This window comes from Podarcis tiliguerta, assembly GCF_965153285.1.
Source record: "Podarcis tiliguerta genome assembly, chromosome: 14".
Taxonomy (NCBI): domain Eukaryota; kingdom Metazoa; phylum Chordata; class Lepidosauria; order Squamata; family Lacertidae; genus Podarcis; species Podarcis tiliguerta.
The window spans coordinates 5,321,593-5,333,257 of record NC_139547.1 but is presented as its reverse complement, the minus strand read 5'-3'; the positions used below and the strand labels follow the sequence as shown (position 1 = coordinate 5,333,257).

Genomic DNA, 11,665 nt, shown 5'->3' with positions numbered 1-11,665 from the left:
GGCGGATAGGCCCTGCCCCACATCTGATAGTGCCTATCGCTGCCAACCCCTCCAGAAGCAGACAGCATCACTGGGCAGGTGAGCAAGGAGGAAGAAATTCTTGCATGGCCCAGGAAAGCTGCTGTCCCAGAGTCCATTGGGGGAGGGAAAGATGGCTGGCCTTAGACACCAGAACTTCCTTACAGAAACAGAGCCCAGGATAATCCAGCACCCAAATTCCCAGAGTAGGCAAAGAGATGCTTCTGGGAGCTTTAGAAACAGAAGATAGGAAAGGGGCCTATATCAGGAGCAGGACATAGGAGCATAAGAAGTGTGCCTTATAGTGAGTCAGACCTTTGGGTCCATCTGGCTCAGTAGTTCCCACACTGACTGGCAGCAGCTCTCCAGGATTTCAGACAGAGAGCTCTCCATGCCCAACCTGGGGATTGAACCCGGATCTTTCTGCATGCAAAGCAGATACTTTCCCACTAGGCTTCATCCCTTCGTTTCAGCATTACGTACAGAAGGGCCCATGCTCTATTCTCAGTATCTCCAGATAGACCTTAGGAGAATTCCTATCTGAAACCCCCACTGAAGCACTGCCAATCAGTGTTCACCAGGGAGAGGGAACCAGTGGCCTTCCAGATGCTGCTGGACTCCAACTCCCATCATCCCCCTGACCATGGTGACTGGGGCTAGTGGGAGCTGGAGAAGACCTACAGCAGCTGTGAGGCTCCCTGTTCCTGGTGTAGATGATTCTGAGCTTGATGGACCAAGGATTTGACCTGGTGCAAGGCGGTTTTCTATGCCCCTAAGCAGCGCAAAAAGTCACTTCCTGGCATACCACTGAACATGGAGGTTCCATTTAGCCATCTCAGTTAATAGAGGCTGTTGGGCATCTCCTCACATTAAGCCAGGGTGACTAGCGTGGTGCCCTCCATATGCTGCTGGGCTCTATTTTCCATCAAGCCCAGCCAGCATGGTCAAGGATGATGGGAGTTGCAGACCAACAACATCAGGAATGCTCCACATTGATTACCCTGGGAGTAGCTGCTTCCACTGGCAACTAAACACATTGCTTGGGTTGCTTGTTCAGGTGGGTTGGCCCTGAATAGGATTGGGGCCGTGGGGATGGGCTAACGACACAGTTGCAGGAGTATAGAGCTAGACCCTGCAGAGATGTTTTTCGCGAGGGAGCCATCAGTTACAGGTTCTCTAGCCTAGCCATCTCCAATGCCATTTTCAGATTTGATCTGTGGCTATTTGGAGTCACACTGAAATAACTGCCCAACCCAGCCTGGCCAGGGTAGAAAAAGGAGGAAGGCTGAATGGAGACTGAGTTGACTGCAGAGTGCAGGAGACAAGCCACTCAGGGCAGCCTTGGAAAAGGAAGAGGGGAAAGATTTGTGTTTCTTAGGAAAGTGGAAGCCTCCAGAACCAGGATCCTCCGGTTAGAGGGGAAATGGCTGCCCTCCCCACTGTGGACAGTAGGAAGATGAACTCGGCTCATCTATCTCAATACTGTCGACACTGACTGGCAGCAGCTCTTCTGAGTGAACCTGTGACCTTCTGCATGCAACACAGGGGCTCTGCCATGGACCCACGGCCACTTTTCCATGGTCGCTCTCGTGTTTGTCTCCCACAATGACACATGCTGCATCTCTTTGGATCTTATTTCCTTCTCTTCTTCCCTCATCAACAGGAAGCATCTGAAATCCCTCGAAAACGGATTCGGGAGAAATTGGCTGCTGTCGCTAACTGTCAAGCGAATGCCGAGGATGAGTTTGCGGATTCAGCAATAACAGATGTAAGAGTCGCTGAGGGGGGGGGGAAACATTTGCACAAATGCTGCTGCCGTGCTGGGCCCACCTTAGCTCTTCAGGCTCCTCCTGCTTGTCCCAGTATGCTTGGCCATTGGCTCAAAAGGGCAGCTGGCCCAGGGTGCCCCGGCTGAGCTCACCCCCACCTTCCATCCATGGAAGACACTTGCTCCAGCTGTTCCTGTGCGGCTCACTCTAGGACAGTGGTTCTCAACCTGTGGATCCCCAGGTGTTGTTGAGCTACAACTCCCATCATCCCTGAGCTCTGGCCTTGCTAGCTAGGGGTGATGGGAGTTGTAGTTCAACAACATCTGGGGACCCACAGGTTGAGAAAGGCTGTTCTAGGACATGGGTAGGCAAACTAAGGCCCAGGGGCTGGATCCGGCCCAATCGCCTTCTAAATCCAGCCCACAGATAGTCTGGGAATCAGCATGTTTTTACATGAGTAGAATGCGTCCTTTTATTTAAAATGTATCTCTGCATTATTTGTGGGGCCTGCCTGGTATTTTTACATGAGTATTTTTACATGTGCTTTTATTTAAAATGCATCTCTGGGTTATTTTTGGTGCATAGGAATTCATTCCCCACCCCCACCCCAAAAAATATAGTCCTCCCCCCCCCCAAGGTCTGAGGGACAGTGGACTGGCCCCCTGCTGGAAAAGTTTGCTGACCCCTGCTCTAAGAAGTCATTGTCCCCTTTTTTGGCCTTTTGCCTCAGTAATGTTTTGTGAGTGGTATTTAGGATCAAAGCGAGCTGCCTTAACAAATATGGTATTGCCAGCCTTATCAAATTCAGCTCCCTCCCCACAGGCCTGGGAATATTTTTCAGTTCAAGGACCACATTTCCCCGTGGGGGACCTTCTAGGAGCCACATGCAAATGGTGGGCAGGGCAGGAGGCAAATGTGGGCGGAGCAATGGCTAGTCTCTTACCATTGCTCAGTAGGCTACATCCCAGTCATGCAAAGACAGGCAAAAGGTGTCATCAAACACCAGGGACACATTCCAGCCAGGCCAAAGGACTCAAGGAGATGCCATAAGGGGAGACATCAGAGGGCCGGAGAAAAAGGACTGGAGGGCCACATTCATTGCCAGGGCCTAGGGGTCCCCACCACTGCTCTCAGAATCAAATCTCTGACTGAGGTTTAGGTTCATCTTTCCTGCAATCTTCACACATCTAAACGTGACCACCAAGCTAAGTCTGGGGTGGGGGAGGCAATTGCCAAAGAAAGGAATTTAGCACGAGCAGCCATTGTTGGAATGAGTATAATGATGCTAAAATGTCTCTCCATTTTTATCTGTTGGGGGGATAATGGAGGCCAGGGTGGGTCAGGTGCAACCCTCCTGACCCCTATAAAAGCTGTTGATGGACCAGAAAATGTCAAAGAAAGATAGAACTTTGTTTATGTACGCTAGCACAGCAGCAAGAATACTCATTGCAAAGAGTTGGAAGACACAAGATTTGCCCACGCTGGAGGACTGGCAGACGCAGTTGATGGACTACATGGAGATAGCTGAACTGACCGGCAGAATCCGAGATTTGGATAAAGAAACAATTGAGGAGGACTGGGGAAAATTTAAAGATTATCTGAAAAAATATTATAAGCTGTATGAATCCTAAGAAAGTGCATGATTAGGAAACGTTAAGCTTCTGCGAATATGATTAAGTAAATGGTAAAATTAGTGACAAAAGAGAAAAGGAGACAATTTAAATTGAATATGTTATGTTTATTTTAAAGGTATTGAAATTGAGATATAATATATTGTATTTGGATACATAACATTCGAAAGTTACAACAAGGTATGAAATAAGGTAACAAAATGCTGACATTGTTAATGCAAAGAACGCAGAATCGGAAGGGGTGGGGAAGTCCAAGTTTTATTTTGTTTTTGTTGTTAAAAAAGAGAAAATTTGTTTCTTGTAACTACTTTATTTGTTTATAAACCTATAAAATTATGGAAAGAAACGCAATAAAAAAATTTATAAAAAAAAAAAAAAATAAAAGCTGTTGAGTTACCATATTCTTTTGCTGTATAAGACGCACTTTTTCCCTCCTAAAAAGTAAGGGGAAATGTGTGTGCGTCTGTGTGCCTGGAAGAGGCTGCGCAGCGCTCCCTCTCGCTGTTCTAGCTTCTGGCTTAGCTGTGCAAAGCCTCCGCAGGGCAGCGGGATGAAGGCACCCCACTGCCCTGCGGAGGCTTCACAGGCTGCCCCAGAAGCCTCCACAGAACACAGAGATGAAGGCTCCCCATGCCCTGAGGAGGCTTCGCACGAAGCTAGAACAGCTAGAGGGAGCGCTGCACAGTGCTCCCTCTAGCTATTCTGGCTTTTGGATAGCCCCGCGAAGCCTCCGTAGGGCAGCAGGACAAAGGCTCCCCGCTGCCCTGCGGAGGCTTCGCGCTGCTCTTGTAGGAAGTGAGGGGAAGGGACATAGGGCAGCTTACCCGTGTGCAGCCTCTTCCAGGCAGGGGGAGCCTTCATCCCGCTGCCCGGGAGAGGCTTCAGCGGCTATCCCAGAAGCCAGAACAGCAAGAGGCTATACCAGAAGCCAGATCCCTCTTACTGTTCTGGCTTCTGGGATTCAGAATTTTTTTCCCCTTGTTTCCTCCCCCCCCAAAACTTGGTGCGTCTTATCGTCTGGTGCTTCCTATAGAGCAAAAAATACGGTAGTCTTGCTTGCTGGCCAGAGCATGCAGGCAGGGAGAATGTGCTCTTGCGAGCTGAGGGTGGAGGGCAATTTGGGGCAGGACATGCTCAGTTACTCCAAGGAAAACAGTACAAAGCTAGCATATCAGGGATAAGGGCTGTGCTCCTCAGCACTGCTTCCCTTTCATACCTTGCATGCTGATTGCAGCACCTGAACTGCATGACGCAGGTGACATTCACCTGTCCCGAGCCAGCTGAGGAATCACACCTCGTCACAGCTAATGATCTGGGTTAGGGGGCCGAGCCTGCCATAGCCTCCTCTACCGCACCTCCTGCTGCTCCTTACACCTCAGAGCCTGCTGTGTTTGGGGAAACAGGGCCCCTCTGGCTCTGGTGATGGGTCCTGCTGCTCTGGTTCATGTCCACTGACCTCCATCCCTTCGCCATCCTCTGCCGCCCAGTGAGTGCTTTCTACACCAACCTCTCCCTTCTCCACCCCCAGCTTGCTCTGGTGTGTCCCAGTCCCTTGCTGGGATCCTCTTCCTCCTCCCCGTTGTCCTGCCAGTTCATGACAGCAGCCCTCATTGAAAGAGCCACAGAGAGAGGCACGTTCAGGTTTCTTTGCATTGCCCGACTGCAATGAAGAGATGGAAACCTGGAGATTTGTGCTCTACACAGACCATGGATTTTTCATCCTGTGGACGTGGGTCTGTGAGAATCGGCCCAGCAAAAGAAGGCCCATTTCTCTACCGTGCTCTGTGTGTGCTGCCCATGAACCCTGTTAGGCTGAATAGCCAAAGGCATCAGGGGCTGCTGATTGTAGTTCTCTTTTATTCCCAGCGATGACCTCATATTCCACAAAGCCACTTTATCTCTGTTGTTGCAAGCGGGTGTGGCGTCCAGCTCATACTGTGATGATGGCTCATGAAATGGGCACACAGGAAGCAGCTATTTTTAATTCAAAGGCTCAACCCTAGAAATATGGCAATTAAATTCAGTGCATTTTGTGTGTTCTTATGAAACATGCAACAAATTTATGCGCCACCTTCTTCTTCAAAAAAACCGAATTGAGCTCCTGTCCTACCTTTTTTCAGAGCCTTCTCCACCATCCAGAATGTGGGGCTTGTTCTCCAGGTATCCCATTGCAAAGAGCAGGAGCTGACAGAGCTGTTTGACAGTGGAATGGTCCCTCTCAGGACGTTATGGACTCTCCTTCCTTGGAGGTTTTTATGCAGAGGTTGGATGTCCATCTGTCATGGATGCTTTAGCTGAGATTCCTACATTGTACCATTCTATGATTCTGTGAGCACTGTGGTGCAGTTGTAGACCACTCCCCATTCACTCCAATGGAGCATGCATATAAGAACCTCTTGGATGATTGCACCTGATTCTGAGTGTGTTTGTGTGTGAGCCATTTTGTGCCTTGAGCACCAAAACATCTCATTTTTAGAGATTCCTTAACAGCGTCATAGAACTGTTCGATCAGTTTGGGGAGGAGGGTGGTTTGTTTATACAAAGAGTTCTCCAGAATATTCTTCATTTTTTCAGTTTGTTATTTATCTCCGCTCTTTAAGATGGATGTTCATTTTGAGAAGGAGAAGGGGGGAAACTCAAGATAATTGCCTGCCTGATTCAGTTCAACTGGCTATCCTAGTTTCTAAGTAATTAAGATTGCATTTCGTGATCCTCAGCCATATCAAATTAATGTTTACAGTTCTGTACAGTACAGGGAAAAAATAATGTGTTGCCATTTTAATTAAATTATTAATAAATGGCATTGGTTCCACTTCAGATGCCAATGTAATGAGAAGGCTACCGAGCTGCCTGCGTCATTCATCAGAATTTCTTATGTATCCTTTGTCTCTAATTGGTGTACATGGAAATCCTCAGATTAAAATGCAAATGTCCCCCAATTTCCAACTGTCTCCTTGCTTCTTAAATGAACTTCCCTCCACACGTCAAAAGTCATAAATTATTTCCCATCAACCTTCAATTTCCTCATGAGAACCAGTGAGAATTGGCTGGCTGCAGCTTTTGAGAGGCTCCCCCTTGGACAACTTGGCCCTGGGGAGATTCTGAAGCAGCTTTCACCATCCTGGGCCCCTCCAGGTATTTGGGACTACAACTCCCATCAGCCTCAGCATCATATGGTCAACCTGACTGAGGCTGATGGGAGTTGTAGTTGAAAACACCTGGAGGGTTCCAGGTTGGGAGGGGCTGTCCTAAATTAAACTGAAGAGGGGAGAGAATAAATGTTTTCACAGTATTAGGAAATTTTTATTGCTTAAAAAAAATATGTTATTTTACTTGCATACGCATTGTGAAACCTGGGCTTCTCTTGAAAATTAGAGAATAAGTACCTAATTATTTGTTTATCAACAGCACTGACAGGCCACCTTATAATTGAAACTCTCCTGCAAAATAAACACTGAAACACTACCACAGTAAAATAATAATAATAATAAAAATAATAAAAATAAAAGCATCACAGCAGAGACTAAGCAATAAAATTAAACTCACGCAAAGCTGAAAAACCAAAGCTTCAAATTTTGTTGAAAAGCCTTGGAGAATTAAAAAGAAAGCTCTCTCTCTGTGTGTGCATACAATGAAGCAAACACATCAAAGCCACACCTTGTGTCTTTGAGGCAGAACCTGGAGGCAGCTGTCCCAGGTCCCTTCTTTGTGGTTTCAGGGCTTGCGTAGTCAAGAGACAGGGCCTAAGAACATCACAAGAACTCTCCTGGCTCTGTCCAAAGGTCCTAGAATCAGAGGAAGATGCCTTACCCCAAGTCAACCCATTGATCCATCTAGCTGAGTATTGCCTGCCAACGTGACTGATAGTGGCTCTCCAGAGTTGCAGGCAGAGATCCCATGGATACCTGGAGATGCTGTCGATTGAACCCGGGGCCTTCTGCATGCAAAACAGTTGCTCTTCCACCAGAGATGGAAGAAGGCACCATCTTCCATTAGCCCCTATGCTCATCACATCCAGCACTGCTTCTGTTCCACTGCAGTTCACTTCCTGCCCAAAAACCATGTTGTTTATCCTGCTGTCCACTGTGGCAAAACTACCTAGCTCACATAACCTAGATAATTAATTACATGTTACATTTTCATTACATTATTCCACCCCATTTATTTCAGTGCAAAGGAAACCTAATGCGGATGGGGAAGGGAGGACATAGTTACGTTTTGTTTGCAGGTAGAAAGCAGAACACCGATTGTATTCACTGGATCATTTTCTGTTACAGAATACTGTAAGTGAGTGTCGGCCGTTTCTGCACCTGTTTCTGTTTCCATTGGAGTTTTCCAGTATCCCATACATCCAGTGAGCTACAGGCTTCCCCCTTAAAGAAGCAGGGAACCCGGGAAGCTTCCTTAGACTGAGTCAGACCATTGGTCCATCTAGCGTAATAGTGTCAACACTGACTGGCAACGGCACTCCTGGGATTCAGCCTGCCGCACACCATAGCACCAGGGAAAGGAAAAGTGTGGGGGATCCAATAGGTTTACACTCTGGGGTCCCAATCCAGAGGAAGGCTCAAGATAGCCATGGCAGAAGTTGCAGTAGTTTTCCTGAAACTTACGCAGGAGTAGCCTTCTCTTTGTAGAGTGTCTAAATTGCCAGGAAAAGAGCTTAATTCTGCAACACAGAGATCCTTTTGTTCCTTCCTTAGAAAAATAAAAACGCAAACTTGCCTAACCTCTTCCTCTCTTCCTTCCACACAACCGTCCTTATCAGCATTTCCACAAACAGTAGTAATGCCATTTTTTACTCCTGTTCAACATGCACCCTCTTCTGCTGTGCCGGCTTCTGCTGCTGCTGTGCAGGGTTTTCGCAGGGAGAAATCGCAACTCGTAGCTTAAAGGGGTCGGTCGTTTCCCACACTCTGCTAACAATGTCACAGAGCGCTGCTTTGAAGCTTTCCGTCAACGCTTTTTAGCTGTTGCTGCAGTATAACGAGGACTGCAGAAAGAGAATGGATGCCTTTTCTAGGCACACATCCAGAAGAAAACTGGTCCATTTCAAAGGCCTCATTGTCCGGGGCTGGTGCAGATTGTTAGCTCAGTTGTTCCCCGGATGCCCCACTGACCCACCTGATCTTTAATGTGCCGCAAACCCCACGTCCTGAAAACATTTACCCAGAGACAGTTCTGATAGAATCTGTGGCACTGTCTAAAACTGGTTTTTAAAATATTTTCTTTTATTCTTTTGTGGGGCAGGACTGTCGCCCAGTTAAACAAATCTAAGTTGATTAATCAAGTAAGTTTTAAGCTTCTGGAGAAAGCAGCGTGGGGTAGATACGTGATAATTCAAGGATCAAGCTGCAACAGGGCAACTGTTTCTTGCTTCCTGGAGGAACTGCAACCAGGAACCAGGCTTAGGGCAATAGCCCTACAAATCAGAAGCCTCTCCTCTGTGATCTGGGGTTGCAGAACCAAAGGGAAGCCAGAGCTGGCACCAGTCACCTGTCAGAGAATTAAGGGCTACTGACCGACGGGGAGAGAGAGAGAGAGAGAGATCAGATTTCTTTGTAAAAACAATTTCGTTGCAATTTGTATTTGATTTGAAATTGATTGTGCTGATCAAAAGGTGAGGTATAATCAGAGCTTTTTTTCTAAAAAAAAAGAGGAGATACAGTGGTACCTCAGGTTACATACGCTTCAGGTTACAGACTCCACTAACCCAGAAATAGTACCTCAGGTTAAGAACTTTGCTTCAGGATGAGAACAGAAATTGTGCGGCGGCGGCAGGAGGCCCCATTAGCTAAAGTGGTGCTTTAGGTTAAGAACAGTTTCAGGTTAAGAATGGACCTCCTGAATGAATTGTTCTTAACCTGAGGTACCACTGTACTGGAACTTACCGTATTTTTCGCTCTATTAGACTCACTTTTTCCCTCCTAAAAAGTAAGGGGAAATGTGTGTGCGTCTTATGGAGTGAATGCAGGCTGCGCAGCTATCCCAGAAGCCAGAATAGCAAGAGGGATCGCTTCGCAGCGAAAGCAGTGATCCCTCTTGCTGTTCTGACTTCACTTTGCTGGAGAGGCGCTGTGCAGAGAGGGAGAGAATATTTTTTTTCTTGTTCTCCTCCTCTGAAACTAGGTGTGTCTTATAGAGCAAAAAATACGGTACTTTTTTTGGGGGGGGGGAGCAACCAGCCAAAGTTGGTGAGCTTTTTTAAAAATAGGCCATAATGTGCCTAAAAAGGGGTGCCAGAACTCAGCCCTGGGTATAAATCTTCAAAATAAGCAGAGAAATGGATGTATTGTGTGACCTGTGCGTAGTACTCAACAGGGCCAGCCCATGCTGCCGGGTTGCTTGAGGCAAAATAGAAAATGCAATCTCTGCCAGTGACTCCACCCCTGTTGCCTATGACAACACCAAGAAAAATGGGAGGCAAAGGAAGGGGGGAAGGGGGGTGAGTGGCACATTCCTCATGGGCCCAGATCTGCTGCCCCTCCCGGCTTTTCTGATCTTGCTGCCCTGAGGCAACTGCTTTGCCAGGTCTCATGGGCCAGGGGCATAGCCAAGGGGGGCAACTTCTCCCCTAAATCAATCTACATCAATACAAATCAACACAAATCTGCCCCCCCAACAAAAATCCTGGCCCACATCATGGGCAGGTTGACCTGGCACCTAAAGCTGTTTCCAAGGCTGTGTGAGGGAAGGAAACCAACAACATTTGATGCCCTTGTACGAAGCAGCTTGTACAGTGGTACCTCGGGTTAAGAACTTAATTCGATCTGGAGGTCTGTTCTTAACCTGAAACTGTTCTTAACCTGAAGCACCACTTTAGCTAATGGGGCCTCCTGCTGCCGCTACGCTGCTGGAGCACAATTTCCGTTCTCATCCTGAAGCAAAGTTCTTAACCCGAGGTAATATTTCTGGTTAGCGGAGTCTGTAACCTGAAGCGTATGTAACCTGAAGTGTATGTAACCCGAGGTACCACTGTACCTCTTCCTCATTCCTTTCTCCCTAGCTGGCAGGTAACTTCCAAGTCTGCTTTCTGAGATATCTGTTACCATTTATTCCAGCCTGTAGAACTACGGGGTGCAAACCACAGAAATTTCTTGAACAGCTTATTGGCCTCTGCCATACAGAAGATTAACCACCTCCCTCCCCTAGTTTTTTCTCCCCAAAAGAGACGCTCTGCTCTTCCCAGAGTCCTGACTCAATCTCTCTGCCTGGGACAGCAGCCCTTTTGTCACAGCAGATGTCTCCCAGGACCGTGAGCACTGGGCTTTTCTGAGAGATCGGCCACCTCCCACTTCTCAACATCTGCCTTCCCTTGTATTTTATGCCTGAGAACATCTCCAGTTTTTTCTCAAGGCCGACATTATCCATGATTATCTTAGCAAGTAGTTCTTGAGTGCAGCAAGCAGGGGCAACAGCCCCTGGTAAGAAACAAATATAATAACCAAAAAGGCAGGAGGCCAAAGTTAGAGCAGGAAGCTACAAGCCCAAGATTCTCATTCAAATTACTTGAATTGATTGCTCTGTTGATGTAATTACAATGCTGTTCTTATTCCATTCTTAATCTTCGTAATATATTGCTATCTTACATTTCTTTTTCTTGCTATGTTTGCCTTCCAAGTGCAGAATGTCATTATCTTCCATATGAAGATAATAATATGCCTTGCATGAAGCATTGTGCATCTTTAAATGGATTGATTTGGTTCAGTTCTAATCTTGAGTCTGTGGTCTGAACTTCCCAACCCTCTGCTAATGTACAATGTTGAAGTCCGGTTAGATAACCAGTCTGACACTATTCTTACTCTGGTAGAGACTCACCAAAATATTGCACACAAATGAGCAGTACACCCTTCATGTGATTCCTTTCCTTTGGGGCTGGAGAAGCAAAGAATTAAATATAATTATAAGCTACGATGATCTGCTCTGAACCAAGAGGCATCTCTTTTAATTGTTGAGGTGTGTGGAAAGGATGATATTAAGAATAACGTACTGCTTATATTTGCATCTTACTGTCATACAGTCTCTCGTCTCTCTTTCTCCCTCTCTCCTTCTCCCTCTCTCTTTTATCATTGCATTTCATTTTATGCACACACCATTGTCTGCCCTTCCTACCCACTTGAAAAGGTTGTACCACATACAGTGGTACCTCGGGTTACATACTGTCAGGGAACTGCCATCGGAGCCAGAGGGAGAGGGAGGGCTCCAGAGGGATTCCGGAGAGCGTCCCGGGAGGGAGAGAAGCAGCAC

General features: G+C 47.0%; 1 protein-coding gene across 4 annotated transcripts in view; it reads left to right on the top strand.

Moving 5' to 3' along the window:
• LOC310664236 (tetratricopeptide repeat protein 24-like) overlaps window positions 1-11,665 on the top strand; it is a 34,049-nt gene that overhangs the window by 14,286 nt on the left and 8,098 nt on the right. For 2 of the 4 annotated variants that reach the window (XM_083413129.1, XM_083413127.1), the window contains exons 6-7: window positions 1,682-1,786; window positions 5,539-6,364. In XM_083413129.1, the coding sequence (XP_083269255.1) occupies window positions 1,682-1,786; window positions 5,539-5,619 (186 nt within the window). In that variant the 3' untranslated portion in view covers window positions 5,620-6,364. Of the gene's footprint in view, window positions 1-1,681; window positions 1,787-5,538; window positions 6,365-11,665 lie in introns of those variants that run through there. The other 2 variants (XM_083413128.1, XM_083413126.1) reach the window with 1 other exon arrangement.